General features: G+C 41.3%; 1 protein-coding gene across 1 annotated transcript in view; it reads right to left on the bottom strand.

Annotated features, from left to right (window-relative positions):
* LOC124265644 (serine/threonine-protein kinase 32B-like) overlaps positions 1 to 22214 on the bottom strand; it is a 155398-nt gene that overhangs the window by 5082 nt on the left and 128102 nt on the right. Inside the window, exons 3-10 of the mRNA XM_046700437.1 lie at positions 21426 to 21751; positions 6080 to 6117; positions 5607 to 5696; positions 4943 to 5046; positions 4116 to 4232; positions 1672 to 1797; positions 720 to 857; positions 158 to 225 (exon numbers count right to left, since the gene is read on the bottom strand). Coding sequence (XP_046556393.1) covers positions 158 to 225; positions 720 to 857; positions 1672 to 1797; positions 4116 to 4232; positions 4943 to 5046; positions 5607 to 5696; positions 6080 to 6117; positions 21426 to 21751 — 1007 coding nt within the window. The remainder of the gene's footprint in view (positions 1 to 157; positions 226 to 719; positions 858 to 1671; positions 1798 to 4115; positions 4233 to 4942; positions 5047 to 5606; positions 5697 to 6079; positions 6118 to 21425; positions 21752 to 22214) is intronic.

Here is a 22214-nt window from a genome sequence, read left to right as displayed (position 1 = left end):
TTGTTACGTAATTGTTTGAAATCGTTGGTGTCCTTGCCTGTAGTAAAACACGACTAATGAGGTTGGTCAGACTGGCTAACTTGGGGTGAATGCATGTTATCGTATCCCAATTGTGTCGATTGATTGAATGAAAACTTGATGGAAAACTAATACTTACTTCTCCCTGTTGTAAGGTGTAAAGTTTTTTCCTATACTCTTCAGATAGATCTGCAGCTCGTCCATTTCCTGAAACAGAAGTATGACAACGATCACGTCTATAGACGCATTTATCACTTATGCTAAGTCATCTACAAAGAAATCCTTTACGCGAACATGTCGCGATCCCTTCATGCAATTTTGGACCCGTGAAGAGCCGAGGTAGAATAGTTCTTCAGCAACCCATGCTTGCTACAAAAGTCGACTATCGGTTCCCAATTGCGCAGATCGATGCTCATGCTGTTGATCACTGGATTGTCTGGTCCAGACTCGATTATTTACAAACCGCTGCCATATAGCTGTAATATTGCTGAGTGTGGCGTAAAACTAAACTCACTCACTCACTCATGCAATTTTGCCCCCAATTGAGCCATTGGCGCCCAATGGAACTGGATAATCGGAGCTGGTTATTCTTTCCCCTTGACGTCATTTATCAGTGCATCTGACCCCTGTTCGAAGTCCACTATTGTCCCAGTCTGGACAGTCACACCACCCACCCTGGGTGTCACAGCCCCATTCCCTACCTCTGTTGAAGACTGGGACATCATCTCCCCCTTCCTGGAGTTCTGTTTGGCCAGTCTCTTCTTCTTCTTATGCAGCGGTTTCGTTTCTATGATCATCTCCTCGAGTTCGTACGTGGGGTCACAGTTGAGGTGATCCTTCTGGAAACACAACATGCCCCTCGTTGTACACCCAACATACAATACAACCCTAGTGACGGAGACATTCGTCACAATCCGTATAAGCCCGGTTATTGGGCAGCATACAAGTATCAATGCTGTAATGGTACAAAAAGTCGGATGGGAACATTTCTAGATGGCACGGCTGTATCATCAAAATGAATCTGGCTTCCAATATACATTCGCGAATGAGAATTGTCTCCCTTTGTTACTAGTATCTGTGACATGTTGGATCAAATCCTTTATCCTTAATTCCTTCGTTATTGTATCGTGACAGCATCATTCTTAGATACTAGATAAAACAACTATGATATGCATACGCTTATGTTGGGCGCTCTAACGTTACCGCTGTAAGACGACACAAGCTCAAAATTAGCCTGTCTCACAGTCCCTGAACCCGATTATTTTCCCTTCCGCCCAGGTTTATCTGCATGCTAAGGCCCTAAATAAAGCAAGTCTAGATTTCCTCAGCTAAAAGAACCTCCCATCTCTATGAGGCTCCTTTTCAATTTAAAAGGAATTATTTGTTCCCATCAAAATTATATATAGTCAGAGAACTAAGCTTTAGTTCAGCTCAATCTCGTTTATCTGGCAGGGATCCATATTGGAACTATTTTCATTCTCATAACACAGCACGGGCATTTGAAACTTTACGCGGCAGGATATATCATTGCAGTCTACTGTGACATCATGCAATATAACTACGCTACTGCTGGTCGAGGTAATACGTAAGGAAAGAAAACAGCCGAGTAGACCCGAGTGTCCAAATTAAGTTAATATTATGGGACAGACTCACAGAAGGCACAAAAGCAGGTTTGACTTCTTTCCTGAGCACTGGGTCCAAGTCTGTGTCCGCCATGAAAGGATGTCTACGGAAGCCAGACAATGTGGACAACCTCTGACTTGGATCCACCTCCAGCAACTGGAAACATGCATAACAAGTACAGTCATGGAAGATGATGTAAGATAATGCTTTGTTATAAAAATATAGAAATATATTTATATATCTGTAAGATACTTTCGATTAAATTATAATATACTCATGGAAACGAATCGAATAAGGGAATACATGAAAGTACAAATGTGCCTGTATTCTTTTCCAGGCTTCTTGGCATGCTTTGTATTGCAATGTGAGTGAAATCCTGTGACTGACTGACTGACTGAGTTTGGTTTTACGCCGCTTTTAGCAATATTCCAGCAATATCACGGCGGGGGACACCAGCAATGGGCTTCACACATTGTACCCATGTGGGGATTCGAACCCGGGTCTTCGGCGTGACGAGCCAACGCTTTAACCACTAGGCTACCCCACTATCCTGAAATCCTGTGAACATATAAAGGAACACTTGTACTTTCATGTGTTCCCTTATTCATTTCCATCAGTATATATCCAGGAAGGAGAAACATACACGTATCATTATCTTTACTGAAGTGAGTGAGTGTGTTTGGTTTAACGCCGCTTTTAGCAATATTCCAGCAATATCACTGCGGGGGACACCAGAAATGGGCTTCACACATTGTGCCCATGTAGGGAATCGAACCCGTGTCTTCGGCTTGACGAGCGAACGCTTGAACCACTAGTCTACCCACCGCCCCTTAACTGAAGTAGAAAGGGTTGACAGGGATTAAAAACCAGTTAGAAAGGGTTGACACAAAACATTAAGTTTCTTTCCATAATCGGCATTCTCAGGCGTCGTCCAAATTGGTGAAATTGGTAATATGAGGATTTGGATCCCTTTTTGGGATTACACTTTCACAGTGAAGTACAGATTCTAGTACTTTTGGATGTTGAGTTCTTTCAGGGATTCGAACCCACACCCCCAGAGTTCGGATAGGACACAACCAAAATGTGCTGGAATCTGTAATTTACTCAGAAAGTGTCATCCCAAATATTACATATGTTACATCTTACCACTTTCTAAGTGGCATTGTGTGTTGATATTGTTACTTTGTTGTTGGGAAATGTTAGCTATGTCGCAGCGAAGCGCGTATTGTTGCAAGAGTTCTTGTTGGGAAGAATGGTAGGTTTGGTCACAGGCAAATTGTAGCTCGCAAATGAGAAGACTGGTCATTTTCTCTTTGTTGCGCAACCCTATTTGCGCTACAATTTGCCTGTGGTTTGGTATTTGGATAAACAGTGAAGGATTCATTGTAAGGAAAATGCCATATGTTGTTATGATTTCATCAAACTGGGAATAAATTTTGCATGAAAAGAAAATGCAGAAAATACACTTCTCGAACATTTATATGCCGCTTCAATGTGGAAATCCTTCCATTGAACGAGATTTATCTCCCTTATTCCATAGGACGTCAATACAGATGGTGTTTCATTACGATCTTGGTGTAACCTGTTTGTTTGCTTGTTGTCTAACGCCGCACTCAGCAATATTCTCTGTAAATAACTGTCTAGACTAGACAATCTAGTGATCAACTGAATACGAGACATTTGACAAGCAAGTCAGTGAGCCCAACCAAGAGATCCCGTTAGTCGCCACTTACGACAGGTATTGGCTGCTGAAGACCAATTCCAAACCGGATCTTCACGGGTACGTACACAACATAGTAAACTATCGGTATACTGAAGCAGGACATCGAATATTCCAGGTTATATAAAACTCAAAGGGACCACTATTTTAGTTTGTTATAACCGTAGTACACTGTGTGTCTATGTAAACATGGACTATAGTCTGTTTGCAGTGAAAACGTACCGATGAATTTCACTTTAAATAAAAATGTAAATCAAATAAAGTGAAAGTAAGATTGCGAATCCTCATAATTTTACCTTGCCATTTGAACATTTAAATCTGAGAATTTCATTCAACTTAGGATAAAAGTTGTTTGACAAACGATCATAGTTTCAAATCGCTATTATTGGTTTGTATTACATGGGGGTGTGCACATTAAATGAAACACCGAGAACAAGTAGGGTTTGTTCTAAGTTAACGCTCATCACGTACCGCACGTGTATTTGTTTCTCTGTTCCAACTACTGCGCTTTCCCCCCTTGTAATACAAACCAGTATTAGCGATTTGAAACTATGATCATTTGTTAAACAACTTTTATCCTAAGTTGAATAAAATTCTGAGTTTTAAATGTTCAAATGGCAAGATACAATTATGAGGATTCGCAAACTTAATTTCACTTTATTTGATTTACATTTTTGTTGAATGTGAAATTCATCGGTACGTTTTCACTGCAAACAGACCATACATAACGGAGAGCCCCACACACTTCACTGACCTGTCGGAGGAGGTCCTTCATGCCGTTATCACAGAGCGAGGGGTAGTGCACCTTGGTAGTATGGAACAGCGCCTTTACCTCAGCCAGGGAGGTTGAACCGTGGATCTCGTAAGGCCTCTGGCGACACGAAAGGAATAGTCCTATAGTTATGACCCTCCCCGTCAACACTAATGACACACAAGTGCAGAGAACTTTTCCAAAACTGAGAAATATACTTTGCATTTTGACACGACTAATCACTATCCTGGTTTCTCTCTGTACGGTGTTTACTAAGACCTTTGTTTGTTTGGGGTTTTTAACGCTGCACTCCTCTTTATTCCAGCTAAATGTAAATAATCGAGTCTGGACCAAACTATCCAGTGATCAAAATCATGATCACGCAATTAGGAAAGATGACATGTGTCAACGAGCCTGACCACCCGATCCTATTAGTCGCCTCTTACGACAAGCGTGGGTTGCTGAAGACCAATTCGAACACCGATCTTCACGGGTATTACTGAAACCTACTTATTCTATGGTTCTATGTTAAGGGCATCATCGAGTACAGATGCATGGTTAATGGGGATTTAAATGAAAGGCCGAAGTTAAAGTAGGATGTAGCATTGTTCTCCAAGATGGAAATCAACTACCACAGACAAATATTGGGATAGTTTTGTTACAAAGTGTGTGACCTGTATGATGGTATGACAACTTTCCCCGACGGTGCTCATTATCTTCACCTCTAGTTTGCACTAACTACACCGCTACAGCTGTGGTATTACTGGTTGTGGCGTAAAAAGCATTCACTCTCTCACTCATTCCATTTTTCTAACATAATATACTCTCACCCTTCCTTTGAGCAATTCAAACGCTGATACCCCCAAGGACCACCAATCTACCTGGTACCCATATCCACGGCTTTCATCCAAGGAACAGGCGAACACCTCCGGGGCTGAAGAGAATAACAACATGGTATGGCAATTACAGGTGACTTCTGTAGTTTACTTACTTACTTATTTGACATGTATATCTTTTGTCTATATATTGTGGTGATTTGTTATTCATTGTCTTTGTTTTCTCATGAGACACATATTTACATACAGTAATATTGCTGATTGCGGCGTTAAACAACAGCCTCTCACACGCGAGTCCTGACAGTTTGTAATGAAGCGATGTTTCACGTCGCACATATACAGAATCATCTGATCGTTGGTTCGAATCCCACTATTCTGATCCATGGTCAGCGCAAGGTCTGTGAGGTAGTTATATATTATTCATCACTTTAATTCACCGCAATGATGACCGTTTGAGTTCTGCATAATCGACATTTTGAAATATACAACACACCAATAGCCCGCAATACATACCACGCAATTAAGTTGTACATACGTATTTTGAAAGATATCCTATAAAGCTCAAGAGGTATGCTATACAATGCTATATACATGAACTATATATAAACTATATATAGTTCAACGTGTCATCTAATAATTCCATCTCATTTTCGTATACCCATATAAGGCTTGGTTCCAGACATAGATGTCGCTAGTTCTCCAGTGGCAAGTGTGGTGGCGATATTAAAGTCCGTTATATGTGCGTGACCTGAAAACAAAAACAGACATCATCATTTCATAGACTTCGAAGTAGGCATTAAAATCTTGATAAAAAAATTTTTAGGGGGAGAAGAGAGGAAAGAACCATTTTGTTCTGGGGAGGTAGGGGTCAGCAATTTTGTACACATGATTCGGGGGTGTGTGGCAGCAATTTTGTACATAAAAATATTTTAATACCAGGCTTTAAAAATATGGGAAGGGGGAAGGGGGTCATTGACTTTGTACATAACATGCAGGGGGGTCACTTACTTTGTCCATAAATTTTAGGGGGGTCATTCACATTGTACATGCTTCTCCATAAAAATCATCACACACACACACCCCTAGGCCATAATAACGGTCCCTAATCTGTACTGTGAAACTAAAACTTACCTTCTTCGTCCAGTAAGATGTTGTCAGGCTTGATGTCTCTGAAATGGACAATGCAATATATTTCAGCAATATAATCAGATATACAAAATAAGCGGGTACTGGTGTCCCAGTCAGCTACAGCGGCTGTTGTTTACAATACTCGCCAGGCAAACAAGCGGTTGAGAGCATGAGCAACGATCATCAGGTCACGATGACACGCAATCAAGCAAACCACAATCAAGCATGATCTTCATTCGGCTTAAACATGAGGTACTGGGAACCTCCCTGAAATCCCCATGCGAAAATAAAAAGTAGACATTTAATTACTAAGTACTTTATTTTATAAATAATACAATAAAAATGTTTTTATGCGACTATACTGGTAATGTTGAGGATGGCCTTCGAAATTGTTCATATCAACATTTACAGTCTTCAGAACGACAAGCCCATACCATCCGTGAACCTCTGCCAAACGGTACTGACTCCGCGATGTGCCGTTGTGCGCATGCAGTGTCTTTGCGGCGCCAAACGCGGTCTCGGCCATCAGTCATGAAAAATAGAAAATGACTTTCGTCCCTTCCCCAAGACCTCAAGAAAAACCTGCTACTTTCTCATCTGGAGATAACAGCGGACGTCCGATAAATCGCCTGGCTATATACCCGGCTGAGTTTGTATGATTTCGGAATGGTCTTTTGCACAAACAACGATGTGGATGTAGGAAAACCAAGTTCTATGGATAGTCACCTTCTAACAAATGCCTAAAATGAAACAAAAACTGAAACAAAGATTACATATAGTCTGTTTGCAGTGAAAACGTACCGATGAATTTCACTTTAAACAAAAATGTAAATCAAATAAAGTGAAATTAAGATTGCGAATACTCATGATTTTTATTTTGCCAGTTGAACATTTAAATCTCAAAATTTTATTCAACTTAGGATAAAAGTTGTTTAACAAACGATCATAGATTCAAATCGCTATTACTGGTTTGTATTACAAGTGGATAAGCGCAGTCGTTGGAACAGTGAAACAAATGAAACGTGCGGTACGTGAAGAGCGTTAACTTATAACAACCCTTGCCGTTTCCGGTGTTTCATTTGATGTGCATACCCCCTTGTAATACAAACCAATAATAGCCATGTCAAACTATGATCGTTTGTTAACCAACTTTTATCCTAAGTCAAATAAAATTCTCAGATTTAAATGTTCAATTGGCAAGGTAAAACCACGAGGATTCGCAATCTTAATTTCACTTTATTTGTTTTACTTTTGGGTTTAAAGTGACATTCATCGGTACGTTTTCACTGCAAACAGACTGTATGTAATCTTTGTTTCAGTTTTGGTTTCATGTTAGGCACCATGAAACATGAACCTACACAATATTGTGTCCGCCAGTGTATTGGATGTATGTTCTGAATCAAGACAGCAATACACGTTCCACAAGACTATGTCGAATAATATTTCATCAGATCCTAACATTGTGTTAGTATAGTGACAACGTTTCAGCCTGCTCTCTATTCGAAAATTTCAAGAACGCTATACGACTCATACTCGAAAGTTGTTTGATCAAGGTTGCTGCAATCGAGGCCTTAGTCAAGAGTTTATGGTAGTCATCAGGCGCGTAGCAAGCTGATTTTTTCGTGTAAGCCCGATAGATTGCAAAGCTTTATATTTAGATAGTATTTGAGATATTTTTGGCACGAATTGGAAAAAAAATGTTTTTCAGCACACTTCCTGTGTAAGCCCGGGCTTTTATAACGGTAGCTACGCCCTTTGTCATGTGTAGAGCATGTCCGGATTTGAAACATCAATCAAACATCAGAAAGTATGTGTGTCGCAACTAATTATTTTCATCTGTACCATGTGTGTGTTCCCATGTTGTTAAGGTTAACACTTGACATGCCTTTGCTAGTGTTTCTGACGTATGCCACCGGTGGGCAGGATAGATTCACCGGTTTGCAAACACATGGAAGAATTACTACTTGATTGTGATTCACAAACATATATTTAGGATATGATCGGGGTTGTACAATGAGTTCAGCGATTGTGATAATAATTGAAAGGGTTTGGTAAATATTTCTGTATACATGTATATGGTGGGTAACGTGGGTGATTGCATGACACCCACGCTTTTAGCTGTTCCACATAATGCTTGCCGCGGCTGTTGAGTACTAGACTCGATTATTTGCACACGGCTGTCATATAACTGCGGCTCAGTATAAACACAACTAACTACAGTGGACTCCCTCTAAACCGACCTCCCTCTAATCCGACATTCCCCGTAAACCGACATAAATATTTGGTCCCGAATTTGTCCCTATATAATATCATGTAACAAACTCCCTCTAATCCGATATCCCGTTAGGGAATTGCACCATGGGCAAAGGCTTTACCTACGAGATTAATAAACACTTCAGTATTCTCAACATCAGCTTCAAATGCTATGTGGTCTTAGTGTTTGCTGTACGTATGTTAAAGAATGAGAGAACGACGGCATAGTTCTTAATAATAATAACAGGCCATTTATATAGCGCCTTTCCACGTCACAGGGATATGCTCAAAGCGCTTCCTGAGCTCAAGTTAAAACTATATACAGCTGACAGGTACGGATGATTGGAAGTCACTTGTAGCGGAGAAATAGAAGAGTCTTTAGTCGTGTTTTGAATGTACTTAGGGAAGGAGATGATTTTAACCCGATAGGGAGAGAGTTCCACAAAGAAGCTGCTACATATGAAAATGTTCTTGAGCCAAATGATTTTAGATTGTAGCTCGGGACAGCAAGTAACAGTTGTTGTGATGAGCGCAGAGTTCTTTCTGGAGAGTAATGTGTCTTACAAAGCTGTTCACAAGCAATAGCGTTAAGATTCCTCTATGCAACAGAACCGAGGCATATCCTACTAAGACGATTGTGTTCAGTTGATTTCCACTGGTTCATATACTGACCAACTAGCCGATTGATGCCATAACGCCCCTGGCTTTCTTCAGCTGATTACATGCTTGTCGAGGGTCAGAGGTGAAGTTCAGAGAGGCTCCCCTACTGCAAACATTTCGACTGGGTCAGAAGGGAAGTGTAAAATGTATTGACAGCTCTTTCTAAGTGCTTTATTTGATCAGGAGACTCAATTTGACCAGGATAACAGATTTAGCATTGATCAGATCTAGTGTCTGAAGAACGAATCACGGACGCTGCAGTCGACTGTTTTTGCCTCGGGGACTGGGAACGTGTCACCATGTGGAAATGAGTTTGAACAGATGTCACGTGGAACTTGGTTTGTAGTTTAGATGTCACGTGGAGCTCCGTTACAGTTCAGATATTACGTGGAGCTGAGCTGTAGTTCAATTGTCACGTGATGCTCGGCTATAGTCAATATGTCGAGGAGCTTGGTTGGAAGTTTAGATGTCACAAGGAACTGCGACTATCGTTCAGATACGAGGAGCTTGGCTGAAATTTAGATGTCGCGTGGAGCACGGTTTGTAGTTCAGGTGTCACGTGGTACTGGGATGTGGTTCAAATATCACGCGGTGGAGCTGTAGTTCAATTGTCACGTGGTGCTCAGCTATAGTCCGTATGTCCCGGGGAATTCGGTTTGTAGTTCAGATATCACGTGGTACAAGGTTTGTAGTTCAGACGTCGTCAACTGAATCGCATGCCGTCACTTGGATCAGGAAACCTTAAGATTTTGCCATATTGAAGTTCAATTGTAGCGATAGTGACTTCTAAAGACGCCACGTGAAGCCGGGTTGTGGTTTCGATGTCGTCCATATGAAGCTGGATTGCGCTTCATGTCGTCATGTGTAGTCTGTGTCGTTGCTTGACCTGTATCGTAGACGCTAAACACACCTCGCTGCTAATACCTCCTTGAATGCTTCTACAGCTGGCTGCGAACACGTTCAAAATTGCCAGTGTACCTCGGAGCTATCCAAGAAAGCCGTAATTAAAGAATGACCACCGAGCTACGAAAGATCGCGGACTATCATTCCTGAGTGACTGGGCGTAGTAATCCTTTATCGTTGGTGGGGAAACTTACAACATTCATTAACGACTGACTGACTGACTGACTGAGTTTGGTTTTACGCCGCTTTAAGCAATATTCCAGCAACATCACGGCGGGGGACACCAGAAATGGGCTTCACACATTGTGCCCATGTGGGGATTCGAACCCGGGTCTTCGGCGTGACGAGCCAACGCTTTAACCATTAGGCTACCCAACCGCCCCTTCATTAACGAGAACCACAGATCGCAATCTGAAGCATTTATACTGGGTTAGTACACAGATTAAAAAACAATAGCATGGAAGAAACGTACCAAAAGATGCATCCTGCTTGGTCAGTGCACTGACGTTCACCTTTGTTTAGATGACGTAACGTACAACGATGGCGTCATGAACAATCAATGGCGTTATTATGTGATGTTCTGAAATTACGTCAGTTTGCAGTCACATTGCTTAAATTGACCAATCAGCTATTAGAACCACTAACAATGAAACAGTTTACAAATTTCAGACAGTTCTAACCTTGGAAGTAAATTATAAAGCGGCTACTTGGCAAGATAACATGATCATTTCATCTAGTGACCTGACTAGTTCTAACACTCGATGAAATACACGTCATCGTACCGATCTTAGCCTGAAATATGTATGTCATCGAGGCAAACTGAAAGCTGGCCCGGCATGTTGATACTTCTCGATGAAAATGAGCTTCATATTTATGGATTAACTTAATATACGGCACTGAACGGATGTCTGTATGCAGCATCAGGAACACCATTAGCCGCATACGAATTTCAACACTGGACATAATAGTGAGTGAGTGAGTTTTACGCCGCTTTTAGCAATATTAGAGCAATACGATGGTGGGGGACACCAGAAATGGGCTTCACACATTGTACCCAAGTTGGGGATCGAACCCTGGTCTTCGTCGTGAGTGAGTGAGTGAGTTTAGTTTTACGCCGCGCTCAGCAATATTCCAGCTATATGGCGGCGGTCTGTAAATAATCGAGTCTGGACCAGACAATCCAGTGATCAACAGCATGAGCATCGATCTGCACAGTTGGGAACCGATGACATGAGTCAACCAAGTCAGCGAAACTGACCACCCGATCCCGTTAGTCGCCTCTTACGACAAGATAGTCGCCTTTTTATGGCAAGCACATGGGTTGCTGAAGACCTATTCTACTCTGCGTCGTGACGAAGGAGCATCATAGAAACAGATAACAGTTACCCAATATATACATGAAGGTACATCAGCACCATACCCAATATAGTACTGAGTGTTATACAAGGGATTTATTTTTCTATTTCTACACACGTGAATCAGTTATCAGGTTTTAGCAGTATGAACGAATAGCAACCAATCACCTACTATATCGCTGAACAAACTCTTACAATAGATAACAGACACTACAGACGTGTTCATGGTATGGCGATAGTTCTCTGTCGGGTAATTGATTCTGGGATTGAGTGTCAGGTGTATTTACAGTAATAGGAGCCTCTGCCAATAACAATGTTTGCACCAAGGACCACGATCATGAGCTGAAAGACACATTCTCCGCAGCGTCAACAATGAAACGACGTGGAAATCAAAGATGGCACTTAATGGATAGATGGTTATTGGAATCATGTCGAGTGTAATGGCGTTGTGGTCAACATCCTTTGTCTCAAGGTCACCTGCTTCTTGATTCAGACTGCCCTCAGAACAGTACCTTAATTTATTTTCTTTGTTTCACGTATCCAGTCAATATTGGTTTATTTAGGAGATAAACCTACTGTTTTGAAATTTGGTGAAGTCCCACAAGTAGATACCTCTTATTTAAATTTGGAATCGAGATACCAAAGAAACAGCTTTTTTTAGGGAATATGAAATATCAGTACGTATATCTATCTATCTATCCATCCATCCATCCATCTATCTAAATGTATGTATCTACCTCCCTCCCTCCCTCGATGCATCAGTCCATTCATCCATCCGTACACACACACACACACACACACACACACACACACACACACACACACACACACACACAAACACACATTTGTTCAGAGGGACAAATATGAACTTGATTGTGTTTGGTGAACCCTGTTTTATACAACCATTAACTAAAAAGTTCTTCCAAACAAATGCCTCAAGCTAGTTCCTGATGCAATGAAGGTGTTAATGACGTCTGTGTCTTATTAATGAGTCTTCCATTCCGCAGACAATGTGCTGGTCCCCACTTAACCACTTAACTCTTGTTTCAAGCCTGATAATAAAGTGCCTGGTCAAGACATTGTCGTCTGTAATCAACCAATCAGAAAGCAGTGTTACCAATGCCAGACAAAATCACTAATCCAATCTAGTGGACAGTGAGGGAAGGTAATGTCCTCATGTAAACTATTATATAAAGACACGTTCCCTGTTCCTAAGTACCCCCTTGGGGTGCTACAGCGACGTGGATGTTTGAGGAGGGTGGTCGCGAAACGCGATGACCAGCCACACAATAAACTCCCACGCAAGGTACAACATGTAACCCACGCTCTCCACGACGTCATGTCATGACAGTGACGATTCCCTACTCGCATGGCGGAAACTGTTACACAGTGCCAGCATCGCCAGTGTTCTGTGTGTTTACCATTACCAGTGCCTAGCGGTTGTATGGCATTGTGTTGCGATGATTGAGCCACGTAATCTGATTGAAGCTCGTGGTGGCTCCATTCAGAGTGGCAGCGAATCAGTGCGTGGAGTATTAGCGGGATTGTCGGGTTATCACAGGATTACACACAGAGTGTCAGCGGTATGAGTTACAACGTTAGATTGTGATAGCACTGTGGGTTGTATGTGGATGGACCGCTTATCCAGATTATGTTGTATATTCATCAACAGCGGTCACTGATAAAACCTACATCGGGTCTAACATTCTCGCTAAACCGACATTCTGCCTTAATGGACAGTCAACTGAATAGTCAACATTCTGAACAAAACACCTCAGTAGTCAACATAATGAACAAAACACCTCAATAGTCAACATTCTGAATAAAACAATTGAATAGTCAACGCTATGAACAAAACACCTGAATAGTCAACATTCTGAACAAAACACCTGAATAGTCAACATTCTGAACAAAACAACTGAAAGTCAACATTCTGAACAAAACAACTAAATAGTCAACATTCTGAACAAAAGCACCTGAATAGTCAACATTCTGAACAGAGCACCTGAATAGTCAACATTCTGAACAAAACAAACAATTGAATAGTCAACATTGAATGAACAAAACAACTAAATAGTCAACATTCTGAACAAAAGAACTAAATAGTCAACATTCTGAACAGAGCACCTGAATAGTCAACATTCTGAACAAAACAATTGAATAGTCAACATTCTGAACAAAACAACTGAATAGTCAACATTCTGAACAAAACAACAACATTCTGAAAAGAATAGTCAACATTCTGAACTGAATAGTCAACATTCTAGTCAACATTCTGAACAAAACACCTGAATAGTCAACATTCTGAACAAAACAAGTCAACATTCTGAATAGTCAACATTCTGAAGAAAACACAATAGTCAACATTCTGAACTGAATAGTCAACATTCTGAACAAAACACCTGAATAGTAAACTTTCTGAACAAAAGTTAACATCTGAATAGTCAACATTCTGAACAAAGCAACTGAATAGTCAACAACAAAACATTCTCAATAGTCAACATTCTGAACAAAACACAACTGAATAGTCAACATTCTGAACAAAAAACTGAAAGTCAATTCTGAACAAAACACCTCAATAGTAGTCAACATTCTGAACATCTGAAAAAGCAGTCCTGAATAGTCAACATTCTGAACAAAACACCTCAATAGTCAACATTCTGAACAAAACAAACACCTCAATAGTCAACATTCTGAAGTCAACTTTCTGAACAAAACAACTGAACAAAACACCTCAATATGAACAAAACACCTCAATAGTCAACATTCTGAACAAAACAACTGAATAGTCAACATTTGAACAAACACCTGAATACAAAACAAAACAACTGAATAGTCAACATTCTGAACAAAAACAACTGAATAGTCAACAACATTCTGAACTGAACAAAACAACCTGAATAGTCAACTTTCTGAACAAAACACCTGAATAGTCAACATTCTGAACAAAACAACTGAATAGTCAACATTCTTCTCAATAGTCAAACATTCTGAACAAAACCTCAATAGTCAATAGTCAACATTCTGAACAAAACAACTGAATAGTCAACATTCTGAATAGTCAACATTCTGAACAAAACAACTGAATAGTCAACATTCTGAACAAAACAACTGAATAGTCAACATTCTGAACAAAGCAACTGAATAGTCAACATTCTGAACAAAACAACTGAATAGTCAACATTCTGAACAAAACAACTGAATAGTCAACATTCAATAGAAACTTTCAAACACCTCAATAGTCAACTTTCTGAACAAAACAGAATAGTCAACATTCTGAACAAAACAACTGAATAGTCAACATTCTGAACAAAACACCTCAATAGTCAACATTCTGAACAAAACACCTCAATAGTCAAGATTCTGAACAAAACAAGTCAACATTCTGAACAAAATAGTCAACATTCTGAACATAAACAACTGAATAGTCAACATTCTGAACAAAACACCTCAATAGTCAACTTTCTGAACACAACACCTCGATAGTCAACTTTCTGAACAAAACACCTCAATAGTCAACTTTCTGAACAAAACACCTCAATAGTCAACTTTCTGTCTAAATAATAGCATCTACAGAATAAACATTTGCAAAAGCTGACATTTGAAAAATCCATATTCTGAAAGGAAAACCGAAAGTCCAAATTCTCTGACCTGGAAACTGAATAGTCCACATTCTCTAAACTCACAACTGAATAGTCAACTGAAATTTGAGTAATAAACGTTCTGTATAAGCTGACGTTTGAAAATCCACATTCTGAAAGGACAACTGAATAGTCAACATTTTATCTTAAATTATTTAAACCGACAACTGAAGAGTCTTCATTCTGCCTAAATTGAAACCCAGAGAGTTTAATTCATTATAAACTGGTAACTGAATAGCTCATATTCTCTCCAAACCTACACCTGAATATTCGACATTCTGTCGAAACTGTCAGGCACGTGGAACTTGTTCTGTTCTGTTCTATATTGACAATTTAAAAGTCTACATTCTTAACAAACTGACGCCTGACAAATGCATATTCTGCATAAACCGAACAGTGAATAGGCTATATTGTATCTAAAGCGATAACACAAGGGTCAACATTCCCTTTTAACCAACAACAAATTAGTCCACATTCTGACACAATTGACAACTGTACAATCCACATTCTGTCTAAACTCTAAAGCCACACTTGAATAGTCCATAATTGGCATACATCTTCAACTGAATAGTTCCAAATACTGCCTGAACCGACAGAAGAGTAATCTACATTCTGTACAAAGTGACAACTGGATATTCCATATTTTGTCTAATCCGAGAAGTTATTCGTCCACAACCTGCCTAAACCGACATGCGAGTAATCCATAATCTACCAAACCAACATCTGAATGAAGAGCCACAAATGGAAAACGTCGCATGTATTTCAACAAAGAAGTTGTCTATCCATACAAAGTGTTCCTTTTTAAAACCACTTAAAGAAATATCTGAATGGTCCATATTCTTCCAAACCGTTATCCGCATGATCTCTACTGTCATGAATTACATACATCTGCATAGTTCCATGTTCTATGTAACCCACATCTGTGAGTCTGACATTCTGCCCATACTGATAACAAATCTGCATAGTTCCATATTCTATCTAACCTACATCTGGGACGGCATTCTGCCTGTACTGGCATGTGGGTATTCTCATGTTCTGCCTGATAACACATTTGCATAGTTCTATATTTCATCTAAGCTACACATCTGATACCAATAACTCAATAATACACAGGGCTGTCACAGGCAGGGAATATATCGGTGGCAGAAATTGTGGAGGAAGTACATTATGCAGGAAGTATATGGGAAGTGCATTAAACCTGGTGTGTGAGGGGAATTGGATGTGTCTGGGGTGGGGTGGGGTTGGGTGGGGGGTGTTAGTGTGTGTCATCATTCTGAAAAGAGGAGTCATATTATCCCGAGAGGAGTGTTCTGATCCGGGGGTAGTGGTGAGTGGTGGTGGTTATGATCCCGAGGGAAGTGTTATGATCCTTCGGAGTGTGTCTTGGTCTGGGGAGTGACCCGCTCCTCCGACACCGGCAGCTACACAAGGGCCATCTGCAACTATACAAGGTAAACGTCTATTGGTGTGACGCGTCCAGGGATTCGAACCCCCATCGATCCTAGAATGTTTGTTTTGTTTGTTTCAACACTCCTCCTCATGCCGTTATCACAGAGCGAGGGGTAGTGCACCTTGGTAGTATGGAACAGCGCCTTTACCTCTGCCAGGGAGGTAGGACCGTGGACACGAAAGGAATGGTGTAAGTCCAAATGGTGACCCTTTCAGACATACATGATTAACACACTGTAAAATGCAGAAACCGAAATAGATTGTTCATTTGACACCACGCATCACTACCCTGGTTTCTGTTTCTCCTGTGTACGTTTACTAGGACCTTCCTTGTTGTTAAACGTCGCACTCAGCAATATTCCAGCTGTATGGAGGCGCTCTGAAAATCATCGAGTTTGAACCCGAAAATCCAGTGATCAACAGCATGCCAACTGGGATACGATGAAATGTGTTAACGAAGTCATCGAGTTTGACCACCCGATACCGTTAGTCGCCTCTTGCGAGAAGCATGGGTTGCCGAAGACCAATTCTAACCCGGATCTAACCCGGGTTCCAATAATACCTCAGGAACGCAAACCTCCACTGCCAGTTAGGCATTACACAACCAGGTAGGCACGGCTCTTGGGAGTAATACCAGCCTTCTGAAATCATGTCAAGACGTTTCATTTTAGGCTTCAATTCACTTCTTTTCTTCAAGTTGCACGTAACAATGCCCCTCCCTTTCAGAAATGCTTTAAATTATACATGTATGTCGTTGTGTCTTTATTGGCAATCTTCGTCGGGTAAACGGTCTTTAACATTCTGCTGGAGGCTTGTCATCGTGTTTAAAGAACATGAATTTTGACAGAAATTCTTATTTTCTCATTGCAAAGACAATTGGTTAACAGCAAAAAATCAAGATTGATGTTTTAACCAGCTGATTGCTTTTAATAAAACGGTGATCTTTTTCCCAAGTGCTTAGAACGACATTATTTTGTATGGGCATTAATCATAGCCGAAGTGTGTGTGTGCGAAAATTGGCTTGCCGATAACAGCTTGCTGGTTTTTATACGATATGGCCGATCGCACCTTCAGATCTGCAAGACACTCGCCCAATCGCTTTCATTAGTACCATTCCTGAAGAATGCTGATTAGAAACACCTCATCATCGACTTAACCTAAATTCCCTCATTGTGAGTCGGTATCCGAAGGCAGTGTTCAGAAAAGATGGCATGGACTATGAGCTTGAAGCAGTTCATGTTGCAAGTTATACGAGAGCCCCCAACTTTTCATGATTCTTTAACGTTACGCGATATTTAAATTCGAGAAATGCATACGCATGTACTCTAATGATGTGTATCCATGGTAACAAAGGAAATTAAAAAGATGGTAATTTCTATTCATGTCCCATTTGTGTAAAACCACATCTCGGATAAAAATAATGATCATCGGTGTCTTGGAATCTCCGTTTCATGGTGGATCCCTTTACAAGACGAACGTGATAATCAACAAAAACACATCTGAAAGGCCAAGACTAGAGTGTCGGTTTGCAGTCAAATGCATTTGGAAGCTGGTAATAGCTGCATATGTTTAAGGCGTATTCTGCGACTCATCTCCAGTAAATCGTGTTTTCCATCAAATACGATATGCATAAAAATTGTGCCAGAGCATTTAAACGAAAATTGTGGCAAAGCAATACGACACACTAGATATGGTTCCAACAACCGTTCGAAATGTATTTAACCTTCAGCAAAAGAATCAGTAGATAACGACATCGTAGACATTTACGACATAATGAAAATTGCAGCTTCTGTTATATAGATAGAATTTACCAGCCAAGGTCACGTAGAGGTACGAAGAATCTCTGTTGCGTATTGTTAGGGCTAAATAATATACTGGTAAATGAGATCTTACGAGTTCTGTACTTCCAGTAGCTCCTTGCTTGCTTGTAGTTAAGAAAATGGCCGATAGGTAGCGAAAGGATACAAAACATGTCAAAATTGTGACATGTGTCACAACTCAAGTGAAGAACATGTCCAGATGTACGCACGCGTGCCATCTGATTTGAAGAACATGGCTGAAAGGTCGAATGCATCAGAACAAGTCCAAATAAACCGACGTACAAAAGAAAGTACACACCCGGTGCTTTTGGATTACATTCCAAAAAGCGTAAATGTTTTGAAAAGAGTTTTTTACAGGGATATATAAGTCACAGACGTTCCTAATATGTTCCCCAAGCATTACAGATATCGTGCCCAATTGCGAAGTTGCCAGTCAAAATCCCAACACTTTTCAAATAATCCAAAAACACCAGGTGTGTACTTTCTTTTGTACGTCGGTATAGTCCAAAGTCACAAGGGAATGAAGGACATGGCTGAATGTACGACTGCATCCTACCAGCTTGCACAGCAAGTCAAGACAATCCAGATTTCACCCCAAAATACAGAACATGAAGAAATGGATGCAAGCGTGACAAGTGATGATAATGATCAAAAGAAGGCACGCATCATACCTGACAAGAACATGTTCAAGTAGTTGCACGGGTCACGGATGATCTTGTCCACACTTTCCTCCCTATTGAGTGAGCGAGTACGGTTTTAAGCCGCCTTTAGCAATATTCCAGCAATATCACGGCTGGGGACACCAGAAATAGGCTTCACACATTCTACCCATGTGGGGAATCGAACCCGGGTCTTCAGTGTGACGCGTGGATGCTTTAACCATTAGGCTATCCCACTGCCCCGCGTTCCGAGTGAACTGAACAGCATGTCTTCCATGTCTGAAGAGCAGGACACGTAAAGGATGTGACCGTTTACATTACCGTCACGTTTAGAAACATTCAGCACTCAACAACTTAGTTAAGAACTAAAAAACAATACAAGATCATGCACATTCACTGGGTTAGTGGTTAAAGCGTTCACTCGTCACGCCGACGACCCGGGTTCGATTCCCCACATATGTTTAGTGCGTGAAGCCAATTTCGGGTGTCCCCGCCATGATATTGCTGGGATATTGCCATTTCAAACAATACACAATCACATTTACAAGTCAGGAAAACCTGAAAACGTTTCCCATAATTACTTTTAAACATCTGTGAAGCGGATGTACGGGGACACCAGTGTTTAATGCGGGTAATCGAACTTTCAGTTCGAATCTCCACATCGAAACACAATGTGAGATCAATTCTGGCTGTCAGTCATCTTGCTGGAACTGCATAGTAATGAAGTGTAAATCCAACTTACAAGCAAGACTGAGTACCATTTATTGCGTTGCATGTTTCTATACTTTGTTTTGTGGAGGCACATCCTGTTGAACCAGCTTAGAGCCGGATGTGACGTTTACGGCTCACAAAAAGCAACAGCGTAAAGATAATCATTTGTGAACAGGGTGACGATCTTTATCTCGAACTCAAAACTGGAACTCCTTTATCTCGACCTTATCTTCGGATACTGAAACAACACTCAGTAATCGAGGTATATGGTGGCGGTCTTTTGATAACCGAGACTGAATGAAACAGTTCAGTGGCTGACATGAGCATCGACCTGTACAACTGGGATACGATGACATGCAACAACCAAGTCAGCGAATCCAACCTCGCGATCCCGTTAGTCGCCGTTTGCGTCAAGCACCGTTGCTGAAGACCAATTCTGTGCGGGTTTTTCAAGAGGTCAATCGTGATATGTACGCATCAAGGTCACTTTGTCATATGAGAAGTTAAGGTCATCATTTAATCCTGCTGAGTTGGCGGTGTTCAACACCTACAGCCTCTCTGCAGTTACAGCATTCACTAGAATCTTGAAACAGTCAGGTAATACCTCCATGAAAGGTCCTGTTACAGCCATTCAGCAACCAGCAATGTGTAGTTTGTAAAGGGAACATTGGCTGTTATTCTCAGGACGTAATAAAGTATAACCGTATCTGTCATATGACAAGAAGATAATCGATTTTAAACGTACAAAAGATGATCATCGCCTTTAACGTACAAAATTTCAATTCTAACACATACTCTCTGGTTTGGTGCCAGGCTGCCGCATGGCAGTAATGCCGTGTAGCGTCAGACAAAAAATACTTCCATTTTAGGCTAATGTTTCAATGGCGGGTGCTAATGGCTGACTGACTGAATTTGGTTTTACGCCGCTTTTAGCAATATTCCAGCAATATCACGGTGGGGGACACAAGAAATGGGCTTCACTCATTGTACCCATGTGGGGATTCGAACCCGGGTCTTCGGCGTGACGAGCTAACACTTTAACCACTAGACTACCCCACCGCCCCCCGGGTGCTAATGGTAGGGCAGGACATGTTCATGATTTTCGCGAACACCAGCTGTCATCATTGATTCAGTGGTGCAATCATATAATTTCCACAGCTTTTTTCCCTTTACACCAAACGGAATTTGTTTCTCGGGATTGCCTAGACTGGGTATTCCTTTGCACTGACGTTCTGTATTACATGTGACTTCAAATCAATATCGCTCACATGCCACTCTGTCCAACTTAAAGTCTTACAATCAGTACAGAGCCCTTAGTGTTGTAACTGAAACTGGTGGTTAGGTTTGACTTGACATTATGGTACAAATGGTGAGGCCACACATGGTTCTGAAACAACAAGTAATGCATGTTCTTCTCACTCATTTACTCATTTTCTCAGCAGCTAATTGTCTACCTACATGATAATACGATCCCATGTCACCTGACCTCATCGTACCTTAACTCACCTGACCTCGCCTCACCTCACCTGATCTCATCGTACTTCACCTCACATGACTTCATCGTACCTTAACTCACCTGACCTCACCTCACTTCGCACCTTTCCTCATTGTCTCACCCATCCCCGTGGCCTCATCATCGCTCATTCACAACGACACCTCGCCTGACTTCACCTCACCGTTCCTCACCGTAGCGGCTTCACCATATTCTCTCACCTCTCACCTCACCTTCCCCACCGGCGATACATCGCTCATTCACACCGCGGCGATACGACGACACCAGTGACCGACACCTGACCTCATCGTACCTCACCGTACTTCACCTCTCTCTCACTCTCACTCATCCCCCCGTGGCGATACATCGCTCATTCACACATTCACGACGACACCAGGGACCTCACCTGTGCACAATGTTCCTACTCCTGAGGTAATCCAGTGCTAAAGCTATCTCACACAGATACAGTTTGACGTGCGTGTCGGTGAAGTCCACGTCCTGTTGCATGTGGTACCTGAGGTCGCCCCCTAACAGCAGGTCCACCACCACGAACATGTCCTCCTCGTCCTCGAAGGTGAACCACAGGTTCACCAGAAACGGGTGGTCTAATGTCCTCATGATTTCCACCTCACGCAACACGTTCAAGATGGCGTCCTTCCTCACGCACATGTTCTTGTTCATATACTTCATGGCGAACATCTTCTTTGTATCCTTCTTCTGGACAATGCACACCTGGAACAGAGCAGCACCAGAGTCAGAAACATGTCAACATGTACTGTAGCTCATCAAAATCATCTGAACAGGAGGTTTTATATGTTATAATGTAGCGGACCTATGCAAGTATCAGAAACATATAGAAGTGTCTCGGTACCGTAGCTCACAATAACGTGCAACCAGAGAGTTCTGTGGTTTGTAATGTAGCGGACCTATGCAAGTATCAGAAACATATAGAAGTGCCGTAGCTCTCGGTACCGTAGCTCACTATAACGTGCAACCAGAGAGTTCTGTGGTTTGTAATGTAGCGGACCTATGCAAGTATCAGAAACATATAGAAGTGATGCGGTACTGTAGCTCACTATAACGTGCAACCAGAGAGTTCTGTGGTTTGTAATGTAGCGGACCTATGCAAGTATCAGAAACATAGAGAAGTGTCTCGGTACTGTAGCTCACTATAACGTGCAACCAGAGAGTTCTG

The sequence above is a fragment of the Haliotis rubra genome, unplaced genomic scaffold (genome assembly GCF_003918875.1).
Source record: "Haliotis rubra isolate DU_JTF1 unplaced genomic scaffold, ASM391887v1 Scf99, whole genome shotgun sequence".
Classification (NCBI taxonomy): Eukaryota; Metazoa; Mollusca; class Gastropoda; order Lepetellida; family Haliotidae; genus Haliotis; species Haliotis rubra.
Note: the sequence above shows the minus strand (reverse complement) of the source record. Positions and strands in the feature narration are given on the sequence as shown.